The sequence below is a fragment of the Panonychus citri genome, unplaced genomic scaffold, assembly GCF_014898815.1.
Source record: "Panonychus citri isolate SS breed McGregor unplaced genomic scaffold, ASM1489881v1 Contig00144, whole genome shotgun sequence".
In the NCBI taxonomy this organism is placed as follows: Eukaryota; Metazoa; Arthropoda; class Arachnida; order Trombidiformes; family Tetranychidae; genus Panonychus; species Panonychus citri.
The window spans coordinates 977,901-998,449 of record NW_026515549.1 but is presented as its reverse complement, the minus strand read 5'-3'; the positions used below and the strand labels follow the sequence as shown (position 1 = coordinate 998,449).

Here is a 20,549-nt window from a genome sequence, read left to right as displayed (position 1 = left end):
GTAATCCTTAATAGAGATTCATTTGTAATAGAAGCACAAAAAATAAACACAGATAAAAACCGGAAGACGGATGTTGCTCTCTTACTATGTTAGTCTATTTCTTGTTATCATCTTCATCATTTCATCTTAACATGTTAAATTTTCTTCTATTCTAACAATGAAAAAGTTTCTTTTTTCCTCCGAATTGACTAAGTTTTGTTTTCAAGATAATTATTCACATGAATAGATGCCAACTGATCCCATTGATGGAAACCATAGCGTATCAATCCAACTAAACTTTTCATCTCTCTCTCTCTCACTCTCACTCACTGACTCACTCACTTACTTCTCTCTCGTCTTTATCTCATAAAGATCTGACAAAGAAAATAAATTAAGAATTGGTGATGTTTGAATCAATCAATCGACTTATCCTTCCAAGTTGATGGCAGTTTATTAACTTAAAAAATGAATGATAAACTTATTGATTAATTTGTCACAAAGATGCACAATTATAATTATCTTTGCAATTAAGATGATTTCTAATCTTCACACATTCCAATATAAATGGGAAGATAATTTGGTGTTTGCTTGACAATTGACAAGTAACATAATGAAGAGGAAAAGGAAAGAGGAAGTAGAGTAAAGGATTAATTAGCTAAACTAATTAAATATAAATAACACTCTAATTATTTATTTAATTTCAATTGCTCGTTAAGATATAGTAACAAGATTGTCAAATTAATTCAACGCCCACAACAAGAAGTAAATGAAACAAATGAACGAGATTATCTCTGGAAATTTTCCAGACCAATTCGTTGAATGGTGAAAAAAATTAACTGGAGATTAAGATTTTCATTGAATCTTTTGTAAAATGAGCTTATAATCCAGAACTTTTCTATTAAATGAGATTATCAGTTTCAATTCTTGAGATTCTGTTAATCACCTAAAGTGCTAGATAAATGTAATTACATGTTGATTGGATCGGTTGATTATCGCCAATGACTTTTGTTGTGGATAGAAAAATTGAAAATTAATTGTTGCTATTAAATTGAATTGATACCATGATGATAATTGAATATTTAGTTGTTTTCTTACTGAAAGCTTATCAGAAAGGAAAATGCTTGAGGCTTGAGTCTCAATTACACCAACATTTAGTTGATCTCATGTTAAATTGTATTCAGTATACAATTAATTGCTTATTTTCAGTCATCTGTTAAGTTTCCCATTCTAATGATGAGTATTCAATTTGTCTCTCATTTAATCGTCTTAATATCTCACCATTTAGCTGAATCAATTTTATATCATCTTTATTACCATTAGTTATTAAAGTGTATCTTGTTACACTGGTTCGTGAAAATGAAAACCCAACAATCATCAATGAACATAAATTGTAAATCTCATCTATTTTTTGTCTTATGGTAAAACAAATACAGAGAAAAGGATTCGCTTCTTCCAATATCCATGTTATTAGAGCACAAGAAAGTTTATCGTCCGTTACTAATGTCAATCTTCTGAATGATAACTTCGTAATGATGTTCTGCTTTTGTCCACGATTCCGGTCACAATCAGAATACTTTGATTGTTGTGTCAATTGTCACGGAAAATTAGCTCACTAACAATCCAGAACATGGATGAATCTTCTAATCATTTTCTACAATATTCCAACATCGACAGGAGACTCGATAGAAAACATTACCATAAGTTGTCATGAAATTTCAATGTTCTTGTGCTCGAAACTTTCTATAGATAAAATTAGTTTCCATTTCGATTTGATCGTGACCCTTTTCTTGATTGAACAAAGTGAATAAAGTGAAGGCTCATTTGGTGAACCAATTAAATGGCTAATTTGTGTTTACCATAAAGTTTATCAGAATATCAGATTTGATTATCAATTAATAACAATGATTGTTGACTAAATAGACTGTCTCTTGAGAAGACTATTGAAAAAGACCCAAAAATGATACTAATGAAACTATTTTTCACTTGAATAGGATATCATATGGATCCTTTTCTCATGTTCATTACTACCACCCACTTGCCTCCACAAATGCGCTTCCAAATCTCTCCTTCTCCCTCGAGAGATGATGACAAAAGAGAGAGAAACTCTTCACTCCCAGTGAGTCCCTGTTCCATTCAAACCTTATGTCCATTTTTTGTGCTCGCAAAACAAACGGTTACAATTCAATTTAATTCCTTTGTTTTTGTCCATTTAATCAAATCACTCAATAGATAATTTAAATTATCATTATTTGCTCCAGTTAAATGATTACCTTTATTTTTTATTCCGCCGATTATTATCATTATTATCATTATTTCATCTTTACAGAGATCATGAATCGAATAATCTTAATTCACCTTTTATTAATTAACACAATATTAATCATTATTAAATAATTACTACAATTATTATAAAAGACTTATCTTAAATGTTGACAGGGGAGGAAGTGGACTGATAAAGATACAATGTATCAATGTATGGATAATGATAATGAAGGTGATCATGACAAACATCATGATCACCTTCTAGAACATTCTAACAATTATTAAATCAATAGTTCATTCAGATATTCATTGATGACCATGAATATCAATCAATATCATAGTAACGTTGTAGACACAACAATAAGTGAAGATCAATAATTTTGTTACATCACCCTCGTCCTCTAGACGAAAGGTCCCTCTTTCGTAACAATAATCAATAAAACAATAAGCACAATTTTTGCATTTAACAAGCACATCGAATGCGATAAAAACACCATAACGTATTATTCATACTTTATATTAACTTTTACATATTTAGAACCACAATAAATCTGATTGTGTTCGAAAATTATGAACCAAAACATCTTCAGGTACATCAAATTTAATTACATTAAATAAAGCAGCGAACTCTAATAAACACTTACGAGCCTTTTCCAATATTTTCACTTGTTCTTCAAATTTACCATTGATTTCATCCTCGATTCCAGAACAACGAAAATAAGCATATTTCATAAGCAATTGATTACCTTTGATTTTACTCTCGATCTTTTCCTTGACCGATTTAGGAGCAGGTCGTTTCAATGTTTTCTTCAACGTCAAAATTTGGTCTATGGCAATCCCTACCACCTTGACGAAGTTATCATTTTTATCCTTTAATTCCTCTGAAGTCATCTTTAGGTTACTGTTAAAAAGCAGAAAACAGCTAATACAATTAGATTAATAACAATAAATAACATATAATATGGTAACATTAACATTAAGAATGTTAATTTACAAATAATTCATTCAAATAACAAATTTTTTCAACATTTTCTTAAACATTAATCCAAGTTAGAATGAGAAATTGCAATAAGATCTCCATTAACTTGATTATCACATAATTAATTATATTAAAACTAGAACAAGGTATGTAAAATTCCCATGGATCCATCGGCCACGTAATTTAAGAAACCATCTCCCTTGCCACCAATAGCGCAATGAGTTGGATAAGGAGGAGGCGACCGTTGACACAACAACCAGTCCACTATGTACCATCTCCTACGTTTAACCAAATTCCTAGTTATCAATAAAACTAATTAATTAAGTCGGGAAGCTAATCTATCGATATTAGCTCCCATTTGATTTATCTCCTGCACCAGCTCATCCATTGAGTTACCTGAGCTCTGATAACCTCTATCACTAGCTCGTTGATGAGTAATTTCAGCTCTTTGTGCCCTTTGGAGTAAATCATGAACCGAGTTTATCTCAAACTGGGCGAAGACAGATATTAGGTAACCACTAAAGTTTCTTTTGATTGTTAATTGCAGATTGATAATTAGAAAATTAGACTTTTGTTGATTATGAAATTAAGTCTATTTTAAAGCACTTAAGTTTCGAATGATACTAATTTTATCAATTTAAAAAATAAAAATTATCATTGTTTAAATATCCATTTCTCTGGTTTTGGCGCTCACTGTCAGGTCATTTTTAGGCTTCGAATGACCTGAAAATTTTTGATAAATAAAATTATTATTTAATCATTGAACTTATTTGATTCGAAATTTGGTGAATTTTGATAATCAAATAGAGGAGAAATTATTACCTGAACAAAAAATGATTTAACATTAAATCCCCATAGAGAACCATTTTCTACCTTTTATCATAAAAACAGGTAAATTTTACCATTGCGTAGCATTGGCGAAAATTGGTGTTAATTTGATTTTAAATGGCGATTTCTCCTCTATTTGATTATCAAAATTCACCAAATTTCGAATCAAATAAGTTCAATAATTAAATAATAATTTTATTTTATCAAAAAAATTTTCAGGTCATTCCGGCCTAAAAAGTGACTCCATGAGGAAGCCAAAACCAGAGAAATGGCCTATTCTTAAATTTTTAATGATAATTTTTTTATTTTTTTCAAATTGATAAAATTAGTATCATTCGAAAGCTTAGAACTTAAGCTTTAAAATAGACTTAATTTCATAATCAACAAAAGTCTAATTTTCTAATTATCAACCTGCAAACATTAACAATCAAAAAAGGGAAAAAACTTTAGTGGTTACCTAATATCTCAGGTTTTATTCCTCTTATGATTAACCTTATGATTTTTCTTTCGTCCATTTGAACATTAACTCTTTTACATAATTTTATCTGTTCCAATATAAATGACAAAATCGATTGATTTTCTTTTTGTTTTCCTTGATATAATTTGTTCTCCAATAAGTGTCCATACTCCGGATTGACAATATCAGCTAACAGCATTTTCTTCATGACGTTATAGTCAACAACATTTTTATTTTTAACATAAGATAAGTACCATAATTTTATAGTACCAGCAATGAACATTGGGAATCGTTTCAAACGAAGCTCATCATCCCAACCAACAGCCGTAGTTTCGAATTCGAAATTCTCGAACCAATCGAAAATGTCTTGACCATTATCACCAGTTAATCGATAAATGTTCAAACTCGACTCAGTGAGAATACCATTTTGTATGATCGACATTTTTTTTAACTACAACTTATTCACTTTTTTTTTGTCTTAGACTTTGTGTTTAAATTTTGTAATTCATTTTAAATCTAAAATCTAATTACAATCACAAAACTTGATTAATGTGAAGCTGACCAACTTGCTTTTGAAGCTGTGTTAACCACGTAATAATGGTTAACCTTTGGTTAATTTAGATAATTTAATTGTGACTAATATCACCACTCCAGCTTGCTCTTTAAGCTGCTTCAGAGTAGCTACTATTAACACAAAATAAATTAAATAAAAGCTTACCAAATTTCAATTGATTTTAATTGAATATTTTCCACCAATTTGTATATAAATTTTGGTTCAATTGAATTCAAATCATTTCACAATTAACCAATGATCACTGAGAACTCGATCCGCAGATCCTGCCTGGGTCGCCAAATGAATCGAATAATCTTAATTCACCTTATTAATTAACACAATATTAACTAATATTAAATAATAACCACAATTATTATAAAAGACTTAGACTTTAATGTTGACTAAGGGAAGAGGGAAGTGGGACTGATTAAAAGATACAATGTATCAATGTATGGATACAATGATAACGAAGGTGATCATGATCAGTACATCATGATCACCTTCTAGAACATTCTAACAATTATTAAATCAATAAGTTCATTCGTGACAATCATTGATGACCATGAATATCATGGTCATCATCATAGTAACGTTGTAGACACAACAATAAGTGAAGATCAATAATTTTGTTACAATCATATAACAGTTCCGTCTTATTATTATCATCTTGGAATCCATTTCTGTTAAGATTATTGGTCCTCGATATTATATCATTGTTATTATTGTTACTACGATGATGATGATAGTTATTATCATAAATAAAATAAAGTATCAAACAAGGAAAACAAACAATCAAACCTTATTATTATCCTTGATTGTCAATCATCAGCATTAAGTTGTGACAAGAAACAAGTTACAATCAAGCAAGATATTTACATGGGATTCAGATTTCAATGTTTCATTGAAAAGGTAACTGTTTCTATTAATATTTGTCTCCATTGATATTGACAATTAATGGATGAAAAAATCAATTAGATGGGCAACAGTTAAAAATTATATCGAATCAAATATAACAGGAGAAAATTGTTCGGAAACATTAAGTCGATAATTAAACAGTTAAACCTGCTAATTAATTATCAATTAGAATGAACTAATATTATTACAATTAATTGTATATATAATTAGCTGAGCAACAATTAAAAAATGAATTAAAGTCTCGCTCAAATTACTTGATTACTTTCGCTTCATGTAAATTCATTTAATTTCATTGTAATTATTTAAAACTATCATGATAATGTTTCAAGTTAACTAATCTGAATGTTGTGTTTAATTGGATGATTAAACAAATGATTAGATATCAAAGTTGAAACAGAATGAAAAAAAAAAACTAAACTTGATCATCCTAATTATCATCTTTAATTATCATTATGGTTTCAAGCTAATTATAATCATACTTTTTTCATTTGCAATAATTAGTTTCATGTTTACTGTTTAATTAAAATAGACCATAGTAATTATCAAATGAACTGTATGTGCTTGGATTCCAGGGGATGAAAGTGATGAATGAATAATCGTAATCATCATACAATCAATCACAATCAAAGTTAATTAATATCAACCAATATAAAAGTTAAATCAACAATGAACAAAAAAAACAGTTTCATGTTTGTTTCAGTAATCACATAATGATTACCTGACAAGATGAATTATAAATAATATTCAAGGAGATGGAGAAAGAATCGGATTAGTTGAGATAATGTATAATCTACATGACAATTTAGTTTCACTTTTTATTGGCCAATGAAAATGTTATTATCACAATAATGATACAAATTATTTATAAATAAACAGTTACTTTTATTATCAGTTGACAACAAGATGATTGTTATTTAGTTTCTAATCCTTAAATTAGGGTTTATTTTCCAGTCTAAATGTCAGAATCCATTATAATCATTCACATTCTGTCAATCCAGTTTTCTTTATCAAATTAAGATGAGATTTGACCAGCAATTTAAGGTCACAATGGCGATATCGAGATCGAGATGACGATCGTTTTCAAAATCCCAATGAAAAGTTGCTTATTATTATTATGATATCGATTACCGATCATCGTCATAAATAAGTTTCTCATAAATGAGTACTCATCAAACTAATTATCTTTATCGAGAGTTTCATTTGTTGATTAACTATTAATATTATTATCTAAATATTATCTTAATTTACCAATTTAGCTCTATAATCTTTGGATAAACTGATAACTTGGTTATAGGATTTTGTTTATTTACATTCATTGGATAATTTGTCCAATATGAAAACAATCAACTGATAATTGATATTTAATTATGATGAGAGTAGATTGTTAATTAGACATGATAAAGAAAATTAGTTCCCCATCATGATAATATTAATAATAATTGTGTTAATAAAATGATTGCTTTGATAATGGTTATAACCGATTAACATGATTCCAAGAGTGAAACTCAATTCTCTCATTTTCATGGTTCAATCTCTTTCATTCATAACTCTAATTGGTATCCAGGTAACCGTAAAATTATCCAACATGGATCCTCACCTATTCACGATCTTAGATAATAATAATAATAATAATGTCACATTAAATATAAAAAACTCGCTCATATCTAAATGATACTGATAAGATTGATTATCTCACAGAAATATAATCGTTGTCGTTCATTTTCAAGATTCATGGATCGATGCCTTCTAAATAGGCCTCAGAATCCTTTAGGTTTCAGTCTCTTTTCATGCTGTTGATTTACGGTTTTAAGTTGACTAAGGAAAAGATTACACGATTATGAGGATGATGATGAGGATGATGATGATGATGATGGAGACAATGATGGTAATAATGATGATGAGGTAGACAATCTCGTTCCATCAACATCATCTTTTATAATCTCGATTAAATTGGTTCAGAGCAAAATTTCAGCTTCTCCCTTAATCTTTCATCTTCCTTCATCCTTAACCCGAACCGTGAATATAACATAATCAAATTGACTTGGGAGTGGATTGAGTTACAATCACTTCGGAGTTAAAATGATTCTCTTTTTTTATCATCGATTATAAGACAATTTTTCTTCCTCATCTTCTTTCACTTTCAATCTTTTCTCTTTCTTCTTGTTCTGCTAAGCAAACTACTTGAACCATAACCATTATCAGGGACATTTATCGTTTCATTTGAATTTAAGTTGAGCTCTGGGGATATCATGTTATAATATATTCTGATATCTATCAAAGACCTCGAGGTAATGAGATTAAAAAGAAATTAATTCAATTCAAATTACTAGACTCAGTGGGCTTGTTAATAATCAACTTGATAAACGAAGCGATTATTTCAATGAGAGATCACTTTGTTTACTTAATGATAATCACTCGATCCTGTAAAAATAATGAGTAGATTAAATTAATTTTAATTGATTAGCAGCAAGTTTGATATTCAAATGATGATCATGTTTAATATTTCACAGATTTCCTTTATTATCTTCACCTTTTCAGGAATGACCATTAATTATGATTGTTGGCTCATTAATTTAAGGGAAGAAATGTAATGATGATCAGTTTTATTATCATTCGATAATAATAATTCCGTACATTGCATACATGGATTTATGGGAGAGATGACAAGGTCACTAATCAGAAACAAGATGATTGACGAAATTAACTTGATATGATAACGTGTTAATAACAAATTAGACAGAATTAATTAGCAATTGTAAGTAAAAGAGGAAAATGATATTATTAATATGAGATCTTTGATTAACTTTTGTATCAATGTGACCATGAAATTGGTGATAGTTTTTTACATTCAGGCTTTGGTTTTGGTTGATAAATATAAGTGTGTGTTTGTGATAGTAAAGGTGATCATGAATGAATGAGGTGATGAATCAATGAATGAGCTGAGGCATGATTGAAGTGTTGGTGAGCATTAAATGGTAAGGTTGTTGTTGGTGTGGGTGATGAAGATGCTACTGATCCAACTGATGATGAATTGAAAAGAGACAATTGTGATGCATAGAGAAGAGCAGCAGATGAATAAGGTGATCCCATGAAACCAGAAGCACCTGAACTCAATCCTGAAGTGGAAGAAGATGATGGACCAGAAACACAGAGAGATCCCGTCGGCGAAGGTGGAACAGTCGGACTATTAGCGTCCATTCCTGGATTTTGTTTCTTCCATTTAGTTCGACGATTTTGGAACCATATTTTCACCTTGAGAGAATAGATTATCAAAGAAAGTTACAATTTTATCATTTCGACATTTACATAAAGACTTTTCGCTTGATAGAAAATCTAAAGAAAGTGATCAACTAAATTTGATACAATTCGCTTAGAATTTGATAAGAAAATTATTTACCTGAGTCTCTGATAAATGGAGATTAACAGCAAGATTAAGACGTTCACACACAGATAAATAACGAGTACTTTTGAATTTGTTCTCGAGAGCAACAAGTTGTTCGTAGGTAAATGCAGTTCGAGCTCGACGAGGTTTACCTGTTTTCGAATCACTTGATGATGACTTTTTCTTTTTACTATTATTACTATTGTTCGCACCACTAGAACCAGCTGATGATGCGGATGAAGAGGAAGATGATGAAGATGTTGTTGTAGATGTTGAAGTGATGATCGGTGAATTGGGTGATGAGGGTGGACAGTCAATTGGTGACAATGGACAATCATCCTCAGGTGAACCAATTGATTCCCCTGAAGGTGATGTTGACGTTATGGTAATCGGATCATTTCGAGCTAATAAAGCATCGATACAGAAACTTTTTGAAAACAAACGAAGATTTGATTTAGATTGACAACTTAATGTTTCAGTTTTAAGGTCACTCGTCGAGTCCTTGCTGGTCATTGATTGAGTTATTTAAATTGGTCACAATTAAGACGATCAAATGATTATTAAACTATTAAAGTGGACCAATTATAACATTGAACACAATTAAACCTTGGTTAACAGTTTAATTTCCAATTGATTGTTGGCAACACAAACATTTTCATGTAAATCACAATACACTCAACTGGTTAACTGATTAATTAACAATCCAATAAAAGTCAAACAATTGTTAGATTATAATAAGAACCATCTTTTGTTGGATATGTGAGGCTTTTGAAGAGATGAATAGAAAGTGATCAGGATGCGGATGAAGATAAAGATGAAGATGAAGATGAGGGCGAAAGATGAGGATGAAGATGAAGATGATGCGGAGAAAATGTGAACAGGAAAAGGAGGAAACAAGATGTAACATCAATTCAAAGGATCTTCACATAAACATTGGATTCTCATTGGTTCGATTCACATTAAGCTCCACCTCGTCTATTAGAACTATACTTTTATATAAAAGATATTCTGTTCTTCGTGGTGTTTATCTTTTACCTGTAGTTCTACTCTCGTCGAGTTTGTTCATTTATTTCCATAAATTAATTAACTACAAAATAGATTTATGATAAAGTGATAAAAATTAACCAACTAACGAGCAATTAGTGACAATAATAAGAAACAGTTTACTCAAAATGAGAAAGGTTATTTTCTGAATAATTTTCATGGTCCATTGATGAAATTTGAATATGATAACCACAATTTGTATCCTCATCTTTTGACAATCTCTTTACACTTAACTGAGACCGATTACAATCAGCTTTGGGTTAAATAAACTTAAGTCCTTTATAATTATCTCAATTTTGCCGACAATTTAAACCTAAACATGTTGATAATCTCAGAAAAAAATCCAACGTAAATGAATTGATTATAATTATGGTTTTTGTTTTTAAAGATGAAAACTTGAGATTTTGATGAATGAAGTTTATTGTTTTCTTATTACAATAATACTTATGGTCTACAATTGATGACTAGGAAAACGACATTACGAGATTACGATTTTGCAGAACAATTTGATTGTGTCGAAAAAGTTTAAGATCATTGAAAAGTCCAATTACCACAATCAGCCAATTAAATTAGATGCTAATTATCTAGATTTACTCTAGTAGTTGTTGGACTTTTTTCTGAGATTATCACTAGAAAATAGATTAACCATTTTCAACTTAAATGTACAAATCGCGAAAGATTGAATCATGATTAACAAAAATCGATACGAAAATTGAATTGGACAAACTAATAGATTTCCGTCTCGGATAAGACAGTACATTTTAGATCTGCTCTTTGATTGGATCAAGTTTGTCATCTAATTTATTAATTGTTATTACATTAAGATATATCAATTCATATGATGGAAATAGGTAATTGTAAAAAAAAGAATATTGATTTTGTAGATTAAGTACAATGTATTTAATTAAAGTAAAATGAGTCTTAATTAGGTTGGTAAAGGTAAACTCTGAACAAGTAAAATTAATATTTCATCGGTTTTGAGTTTCCAATTTTTAATGTCCTTCGATATTTTAGTCCAATGTTCACCATGACGAGGCTCGGCATCGACACATCTACTCTTTACCTCTTGTTGTTGTACATCATTTCCATGGGCTAATTCGAATTTTAAATAATATCCCCAAGCATCGCCGAATACTGGATCGACTTTTATTGTTTGATTGAACCAATCTCGAGCCTTATTTAATTTTCTTTCGGACCAAAGGTATTTAGCACAAGCCAAAAGTACGTGGGGGTCATGTTCACATCTTTTGAGGGCATCGTGACTTCGGCTTCTTCTTTGTGGTCTATTCTCCATGAAAATCGATTCAGCCCAAAGTATTCCAGACGTTGGACATTCTTGCAATGCCTTGGCCATCATGGGCATAGCGATGTCTTTTCCATTTGGACTTCCTCTAAGTTCGATTCTTATTGCTTCTAACCAGAGTCGATCGTTCTTTGGGTTTCTCAAACGACCTTTTTCCATCACTGATCGAGCCTTAATGAGTGAACCACAGGCTTCTTCTAGTCTAGAAAGAAGTAACCAAAGAGGAATCGACGTTGGGTTATGCTTGAGTCCCGACTGATAAGCTTGTCGAGCTTCATCGAACTTCGATAAGCTCTGGGCTATTTGCCCCAACATCATCCAAAGTTTCGAAAATGTTGGATAATCTTTAACTGCTTCTTGGAGTAATTTAATAGCAGCCTCATGCTGATTTAAAGCCCATTCCAATTTGGCTGATTTCATAAATACTCTAGCGGAGGGAGCTGATGCTCGAGCCTTAGTAAGAAGTTTCCGAGCCCCTGAATACTCTGATAGCTCAGACTCCAATTTAACTGCCGCCAGCCAAATTTCTTCAGAGTTTGGATTGGCTGCAAAAGCATCAGAAAGTGTTTGTCGAGCTCCTTCAACATCTTTGGCCATCCATTTGCTCTTAGCCAACATGAGCCACAATATTTCAGCTCTTGGACAAGTTTTCACGGCTTCGGAAAGAAGAGACTCTAAAGTCTCACGGGTACCATGATTTTTCTCAAAATAAGCGGCTCTTAACCAGACACTTTTCTTCATTGGGAATGTTTTCATTGCTATATTGTAGATGGATCGAGCACATTCAATGGCACCTTGATTAGCAAAATTTTCCGCATCTTCCATCCATGTGTGTTTTTTATCTTCATCTTCAATCCCAATGCCGATAACATTTTTGATGATCGCTTGACATGTTTTGATTGAACCAGATTTTTCAGCATCGATAGCGTCGGTTAACCACAGCTCACGATTAATTTCCACTCCATTTGTTTTCAATGATTTTAAAGCTTTTCCAACTATTGACTCAGCGGCAGACTCTTTTCCAGAAGCTTCTTCCAATTTGGCAGCCGTGATCCAAATTTGTCGATCAGTGGGCACATTTTCTCGGGCTTTGTTTAAAACTTTTCTAGCATTTTCATAATGCTCAAGCCGAGCCAATGCTAGCCAAAGTTCAACTGAAGACGGACAACATTCCACTGCTCGACTTAGTAAGATTTTAGCGTCTTCTGGCTCTTCGAGCTCAACAGCCGCTTTCCACAATCTCACCGAATTTGGGAGATGCTCAAGAGCTCTACGAAAGATCTTCTTTTTAGCTTTCGTTTCGATTTCAAGATCAGCTGCTTTGATCCAAATACGGACTGATGTTGGTAGTTGTTTGGCTGCCTGAGCTATGACTGTTTTGGCCAAATCTTGAGGTTGTAAACGAGCGGCTTCAACCCAAACATCTTCAGATTTTGGACACATTTCACATCCTTTCATAATCAACATTCGAGCTGTTTGCAGCTTACCAGTGACTTCTTCTAAACGAGCTGAGGCAATCCAAGCCGGTGGATGATTAGGGTTAGTCTCACGAACCGACTTTAATAGAAGACGAGCTTTTTTAATGTCATTGATGTCAGAGCCATTAGTTGGTATCATTGAGTTTAAATCGGTTAGATAACCTTTTGGATCAACAACTGTTTGTCCAGTCACAGAGTCCGAAACTTGATTTAGTCGAATATCCATCAGCGTATTTCGAGCTTGACCAATTTTTCTCAGATCTAAATCTCCTGGCGTAGAAAGACCAGTGGAAATACCAGAAGAAAGTCCACCGGCTAAGCCAGTTTTTGGATCGATTGAAACTGATTCGGAGTTCGCAATACTCGCTTTATGGGCTAAAAGAGAATCAGGGACTGGGGTGAATTTCTCTTGTCGAGGGTTACGCTGTTTCTTATTCCTGGAATCACCAACCTCAGGAATCTTCATCCAGTCATCTTCATTGAGACTCGCAAGGTCTCGTTTTAAATCTGTGAATTGTTGCTGAATTTTAGGTCTTTCCTGTCGATACTTTTCAAGTTCTTTTTTTAATTTGGCTTCTCTGTAATCCTTTCTTTTTTCATCCATTCTTTTGTCAACAGATTCGTAAATTGCATCAGCTTCTTCATCATCTTTATCATAAGGATCTTTACTGAATAAAGATCCTCCATAACCAGCAAATTCATCATAATTTGCATCATTCAAATCTTCCTCGTCGTCTTCCTCCTCGTCAAATTTGCCCGATGATGAGGTGCCTGGTTTTTTGAACTTTTTGGGGTGCAGATGACGATCATCAGGGACATCTGAAGGATCACGAGCAGGACCAATATCAGATCGCGTAGTGAAACCTGTCGCTCCTCGACCAACACCAGCAACATAACCTAAAGGAGCAGGTAAACCAATAAACGCTTTCTTTTTCTTGGACACTAATGCTCCGGGATGAGGGACATTTGGTAACATGTTGATTTAGGATCAATTATTTAACTTGAGAGAAAATATCAACACAATTAAAAAGAGGTAACTTTAGGAAAATTCTCGAAAAATGTTTCCACTCATTGATTGAAGATCCAAAATTTTCCAGCTGAGACTCGATTGAATCGATATGATCGATAATGAATGAAGCGATGATCGATAGTCAGAAAAAGTAAACAAAGTTAACCTTTGTTTTGGTTTTCTTCAATTAGTAAATTAATTCTCATTTTCTAATTGTTAATTGTTCCAATTAGAAGATTGATTAGTTTATCATCATGATCACTACTGCCAATTTTCGTGCTCTTCCCTTGCATCTGAAGATAATAGTGAGCGTGAAGAAATGTTACCAGCGACATCCGATCGCTTTGATTGGCTTGGGTCATGCATTCGTTGGCGTTTTTGGGTATTTCTTTTACATTGACAAACTTTTGGCGACCAACCAGCGGGTGATGCCACGATATCGGAGTTGGTACACTGTGTACAGACCTGATGACGTGCGATTAAAATTGACACCGAAAAGATTTGTCACCGATAAGCAATTCATGAAGGAAGATCATCATGACTACAATGATGATGCTCCAAGCACTTTGGTTCCACCCGTTAAATTCAGAGCTAATCGTGAACGTTTAGGAGGAAATGGTTATGTCCAATGAGAATCAATAGTAACACTTGGTCCGTGTTATTTTCATTTCGATAAACGAAATGATTCGCTGTCAAAAGTTCTTCTATTAATTCAATCTGATTTAAAGCTCGAGCCGCTTTAAGGCTAATCTCTAGTCATTGTTTTCTTACGGCTTTGAATCACAACTTCAAGTGCTTCATATTTGTTAATCCAGTTCTAAATTGTGTGTATCAAGTGAGATTGGACATTAAAATTAGAGCTAAGAACAACCGGTAATCAGGTGATTATTCATTTGGACAACAATCAAAGCGAGAATTAAATCTTATCGATTAGTTTTTATTGTTGCTTTTTAGTTATAAAAGAGTTTGAAGTTTGTGCTTCTTGAGACAGTGAGAGAGAAAAAGGATTATCATCTTTTGTTAGAAGATAAAAGTTAACAATTGATTCGACCTTTGTATTGTCAAACCTTATCCAGGTCAAAATCACAATTTACAGAGTTAATTTAAAAAGGTGAAGATTGAGAATCATTTTGATTTTTTTTTGTTTTTTTGTCGGTTTTGGGCAAATACTGTTGAGACTGATTAATCGATTAAATTAGAATGGTTTTCGTTCAGATCGCTTTTGGATTGGCTCAGTCCATGAAACTGGATGAGCGTTTGACCAAGCTGATGACCATGGAGCTGAAAGGGCATGATGACCATTGGTTGAGACAGCGGGTTGACCCCATGAAGCGCCATAGAAAGCAGGTTGGATGGGTGAAACATATGATGACCAAGGCTTAGGTTCGGACCATGATGACCATGAGGCAGGTTTGGCTTCTGGAGCCCAGGCAGCCCATGAAGCTGGTTTAGGTTCAGCCCAAGCCCATGAAGCGGGCTTAACTTCTGAGGTCCATCCTGCAGGTTTAACTTCCGATTGCCATGAACTTGGCTTGACTTCTGATGCCCATGAAGCGGGTTTTACTTCTGATCCCCATGATGCTGGTTTAGCGTCTAAAGCCCATGGAGTGGGTTTGATTTCAGCAACTGGCTTGGCCTCACCAGCCCAAGCTGAGTATTGGAGTGGAGCTGAAGCGACCTTTACTGGAGCTACTTGTGGAGCTGCAGCAAAGTTTTGAGTACCGGGAACAACTGATGGAACTTCTTCTTTTTTGGCGGGAACGTCGTGAGAAATTTCACTAATTATTGGTTAAACAAAATAAATTTTCGGTACATTAATTTACGTTCTTCATGAAATCAAAACGAGATCAACTTACGATGAGTATGAGATGAGTTTTGGGGTTGAATCGGCAACGGGTTGAACTTGGTCAAACTTGACTGGGGCTGCTACTTTTTTGGCGACGACTTGCTTGTCAACTTTAGCTACGACTGGGGCACCAGCTGAATAGTATCCTGCTGACCATGGCTGAGGAACATAAGAAGCATCTGACCATGAGGTTGGGTCAACTTTCCATTCAGATGAATCTGATCGAGCAACGACTGGGGCTGAATGTTGAAGACCTTTGTAAAGGTACCAATTCTTTGGTGAAACTTCAGCAGAATGGTGGATTGATGGTGAATAGTAAGATGGTCCATATCCGGTTGGAGAAACATAAGAAACACCACCATCATACCATGAGACGGGTTTCAAAGCTTCGTCTTGAACTGAATAGCCCCATGAAATTGGTTGAGGCTTTGGGGCCGCTGAAGCGACAGCAAAAAGTAATGATAAACAAAGGAAACTGTTCATGATTAAAATAAGAATTAAATTGAAACTAAATTTAAGCTCAATTCAAGGGACCAAATGAACCTGATTATAAATGATAATCTACCACAAAGACCGATGGTTTTTTATACTCAAATTCATCTTCTCACTCGACCGCTCACTCTTACTCACTCCGCCATTAATCCTCTAATCGGGAATCGGGTTTATCATGGGGCACATGATGACCAATCATGATCCAGATGAACTTAATTCAGATTAGGTTTTCTTTTCATCATCGAACTTAAATTGACTCCCCACAGGTACAATCATTTCCCTCCTCTCTCCTCCCTGTCATCTTTTACTCTTCTTCATCCAGCAGAAATCTTCTCCTTGATCATCTTTCAGCTCATCATCATCGTCATTAACATTATCATCATCTTCATCATCTTATCATCATCAACATCTCTGTGCACTATGTTCATTTCTCACCTGGTTTACTAACAAGATAATCTGCTTTTACCTGAATCATATTTTCTTCATTTTCAAGGTAAAAGCTGAGAAAGAAAAAGTTTCACTGTGATAATTATATTTTAAGAAGATGAGCAATTTAATTACAATCTGATTAACGTGAGATACATTTTAATTTGTTTTTTGATCCACTCAAAACCACAGATTATTTATTTTGTTATTAACCGATAAACAGTTTCAGTTGAAGTGAATGAATCATCATGAATATCCGATTCTATTGAAAAGAATCTCATTGATTTAATTAAGATCTAATTAATTGTTGTGATTGAGTATTATTTCATTTGATTGCTGTTCCACAGTTAATCCCTTATCCTTGATTGTTAATGGAAGATTTAAATTACGAAAACAAATTGAAAGTGAAACTCGTTTCTCTTTCGCCATTAAATTAATCAACAATCAGAACCGGTATCATGAACCGGTCTAGATATTCAATCTCATAGGATTTCAATGATTCCAATTTAATTTAATTTTGTTTTTATTTATTTCATCTTCAGATCATCAGGAGAATCATCTTCTCTCATCCTGACGATTCCATATGAAACTGGATGACAATTTAAGTTATAACTCTTCAGTAGCCTTGGCTTGTTATCATCGTTAATTATCAAGGCGTTGGAATCGTTGATTGATGCAAATATTTTTCGTTTTAGCAAAAGATCAACAACATTCTGACGGTCATTCGAATCGCCATTAAGTTAATCAAGCTCAGAAAACTGCACGTGATTTTAATCATCTAGAATCCTAATCAATGTCATAATGATTATTATCAATAATTTGACTCTCAGATTGAAACGAGTCTATTTCAATTTCAGCTCTTAAATCATTACGATTATTAGATTATAATTAAAGTATCATCACAAGTTTTTCCTCTGGTGATTAATTTTCACTAACTTTTTCCACTTATTGAGATAATCTCAATTTAATTGATTAACTTTGATTCAACAATCATCATCTAATTGTTCAGCTTGAAGCTCGTATCTTTAATCACAAATCTATTTCTCTTTTTTTTTGCTTTTAATTACTTTTAATTTATTTTACACAAGAACTGATTTACTTTAAACTTTCACTACTTTTGCTCATGTTTCCATTCAATTAACCCTCAGGTCATTAAGTAATTTTGCTCAAAAGTTTATCTTTCCTGGAAAACGCAAAAAAGTCATAAATTTGTAGAGATTCATGTCAAATCTATCTGATAATTTGAGAATAATATTCAACATTTTGACAAGATCATCAGATGATCTAATTATCAGTTACTGGAATTTAACAACAAACTGCTAATTATAGCAAATAGATTATTGCATATACCTTAGTACTTGAATTCATTTGACCCTGAAAATTTATCGAAATCTGATAGAATCGTATCATGAAAGTATTTGGATTATCATTGAAATTATTTTGCTTCTTAATCACAGAATTGAAGTTGTGAAAAGCAACGAAATCACTGGAAGTTTCAACTTTTATTGAAAAAAAATTCTTGATAATTGGTCAATTGAATCTTGGAATTTCTTTTTTCAAGATTTTTGAACCAAAAACTAGACAAATATGATTCATGTTATCGATTTATTAACACGAATGTCGATAAAATTTTATTCAAATTCAAATCACTCGAATTGGCGCTTCGATCGTTGTCATGGTAACGTGATATTGTCTTGGAAATGTTGATAATCAACAACAGTTTATTTACGTGGACTTAATTTTGTTTTTATTTGATTATCTATTGATTGTTGACCATTCCTTTCGTTTTTGACCTTTGAGTTTTGACCATCATGAAAGCTTTGATTCTTGTTGGAGGCTATGGGACGCGTCTTCGCCCATTAACTTTATCTAAGCCCAAACCGTTGATTGAGTTTTGTAACAAACCGATGATCCTTCATCAAATTGAAGCTTTGGTCGAGGTTAGTTGACATTTTTGTTAATTGTTAATTTTATCACTTTGATTCTTGTTTATCTGATGTCAAGTTGTTTAATTCATTTGGTATTAAAGGCTGGTGTTAATCATGTCATTCTAGCGGTTAGCTATCGAGCGGAGCTTCTTGAGAAAGAGTTGAAAGCTGAAGAGAAACGAGTAAGTTTATTTTTAATTATGTTCTTCAATTGATTGATTGATCGTTGTTTTAATTTGTATTTCTGTAAAATTTAGCTCGGGATTCGTATCAGTGTATCTCTCGAGGAAGAGCCATTAGGAACTGCCGGACCATTAGCTCTTGCAAGGTCTTTAATTACGGAAGACAATGAGCCATTCTTTGTTCTCAATAGCGATATCATTTGTGATTTTCCTTTCCATGAAATGGTCTTATTCCACAAATCGCACGGGAAGGAAGGAACTATAGCGGTAGATTAACTAGCAACTCGACTTTTATTCGCTTTATCTGACTTTTCATTCTTTTCTCTTTCAGGTAACTAAAGTGAATGAGCCTTCGAAATATGGGGTCGTCGTGTATGACAACAAAGGAAAAATTGCAGAATTTGTGGAAAAACCTCAAGAATATGTTTCGAATAAGATAAATTCAGGACTTTACGTGTTCAACACATCGATCTTGGATCGAATTCAGGTACTTAAAATCCAGTAAATTGAAAGTTTTCCTCTTCTAATTGTCATTAATTGATGTCTTAGCTTAAGCCAACTTCAATCGAGAAAGAGATTTTCCTCAAATGTCTTCAGATGGACAACTTTTTGCGTTCGATTTAAAAGGTTTTTGGATGGACGTTGGTCAACCTGGAGACTTTTTGAAAGGCATGAGCCTTTATCTTGATTTTTTGAAAGACATGTATCCATCAACGCTTCACCAAGGAGTTGGTATTTATGGAAACGTGCTCATTGATCCTTCAGCTAAAATTGGTCCGAACTGTCGAATTGGTCCCAATGTATCAATCGGACCCAATGTGGTCATCGAAGAAGGAGTTTGCATCAAAAGATGTACCATCTTACGAGACAGTGTTGTTAAATCACATTCCTGGTTGGACAATTGTTTGATTGTTGGAAATGCTCCATTGGTCGCTGGGTAAGATGATAACTATTGATCGGTAGCATCAAAATTTATTAATTTTATATTAAATTTTACAGGTTCGAATGGAAAATACTTGTGTCCTCGGCGAGGATGTTCTTGTCAAAGATGAACTTTATCTGAATGGTGTTAAAGTTTTGCCAAACAAGTCAATCAATGAATCAGTTCCAGAACCAAATGTAATTCTATGATTTAACCATTTTGACATTCGATTACAATTAATCTAACAATTTATTTATAATAATTTCCTTTATATAACGTTTTTAATTGCAAATTATCAATAATATATAAAATTTTGTCTTAATTTTCACTTTTTTGGGAAATATTGTTACATATAATCTATTCTTGTATAAAATTGTTATTTAAATTACTAAACTTAATTGGAATTGCTTGTTTTATCAAACTGTTTGAAGTGACTTGATCGAGACATTGATTATCTAAAAAACTCAAAACTGATCGAAACTTTAAATTGTAATCAACTTTATTTAATATGATTCTTTTGGAAAAAGGGAATAAAATTGCTATTAATTAATTTCCTCACTTAAA

At 32.9% G+C, this 20,549-nt stretch overlaps 4 protein-coding genes across 4 annotated transcripts; 1 reads left to right on the top strand and 3 right to left on the bottom strand.

Annotated features, from left to right (window-relative positions):
- Nucleotides 1-8,452: 8,452 nt before the first annotated feature.
- On the bottom strand, nucleotides 8,453-10,243 carry LOC128396476 (NK1 transcription factor-related protein 1-like). Its single transcript, XM_053357069.1, has 2 exons — nucleotides 9,371-10,243; nucleotides 8,453-9,225 (listed from the first exon to the last, which is right to left on the bottom strand). Exons 1-2 carry the CDS (start codon nucleotides 9,866-9,868, stop codon nucleotides 8,878-8,880), a joined length of 846 nt encoding a protein of 281 aa, XP_053213044.1. The 5' UTR covers nucleotides 9,869-10,243; the 3' UTR covers nucleotides 8,453-8,877.
- A 939-nt stretch (nucleotides 10,244-11,182) lies between these two features.
- Nucleotides 11,183-14,355, bottom strand: LOC128396457 (pre-mRNA-processing factor 6-like). The gene has a single exon (XM_053357049.1). The coding sequence runs from the start codon at nucleotides 14,154-14,156 to the stop codon at nucleotides 11,325-11,327; it is 2,832 nt and encodes a 943-aa protein (XP_053213024.1). The 5' UTR covers nucleotides 14,157-14,355; the 3' UTR covers nucleotides 11,183-11,324.
- A 750-nt stretch (nucleotides 14,356-15,105) lies between these two features.
- LOC128396470 (foot protein 1 variant 1-like) lies at nucleotides 15,106-16,599 on the bottom strand. The gene is made up of 2 exons (XM_053357063.1): nucleotides 16,046-16,599; nucleotides 15,106-15,967 (listed from the first exon to the last, which is right to left on the bottom strand). Exons 1-2 carry the CDS (start codon nucleotides 16,516-16,518, stop codon nucleotides 15,385-15,387), a joined length of 1,056 nt encoding a protein of 351 aa, XP_053213038.1. The 5' UTR covers nucleotides 16,519-16,599; the 3' UTR covers nucleotides 15,106-15,384.
- Nucleotides 16,600-18,645: 2,046 nt separating this feature from the next.
- LOC128396469 (mannose-1-phosphate guanyltransferase beta-like) lies at nucleotides 18,646-20,549 on the top strand. Its single transcript, XM_053357062.1, is given in 8 exon segments — nucleotides 18,646-18,893; nucleotides 18,983-19,063; nucleotides 19,139-19,330; nucleotides 19,395-19,550; nucleotides 19,613-19,637; nucleotides 19,640-19,972; nucleotides 19,975-20,000; nucleotides 20,063-20,549. Coding segments are annotated over 8 exon segments (1,074 nt in total). The 5' UTR covers nucleotides 18,646-18,764; the 3' UTR covers nucleotides 20,195-20,549.

Bases quoted from the DNA above. Each gene is read 5' to 3' on its own strand.
- LOC128396470 (XM_053357063.1), bottom strand. From the start codon at position 16,518: ATGAACAGTTTCCTTTGTTTATCATTACTTTTTGCTGTCGCTTCAGCG. The intron at 15,968-16,045 runs GTAAGTTGATCT...ACCAATAATTAG, and splicing joins AAACTCATCTCATACTCATC to TGAAATTTCTCACGACGTTC.
- LOC128396476 (XM_053357069.1), bottom strand. From the start codon at position 9,868: ATGACCAGCAAGGACTCGACGAGTGACCTTAAAACTGAAACATTAAGT. The intron at 9,226-9,370 runs GTAAATAATTTT...TATTCTCTCAAG, and splicing joins TCCATTTATCAGAGACTCAG to GTGAAAATATGGTTCCAAAA.
- LOC128396457 (XM_053357049.1), bottom strand. From the start codon at position 14,156: ATGTTACCAAATGTCCCTCATCCCGGAGCATTAGTGTCCAAGAAAAAG.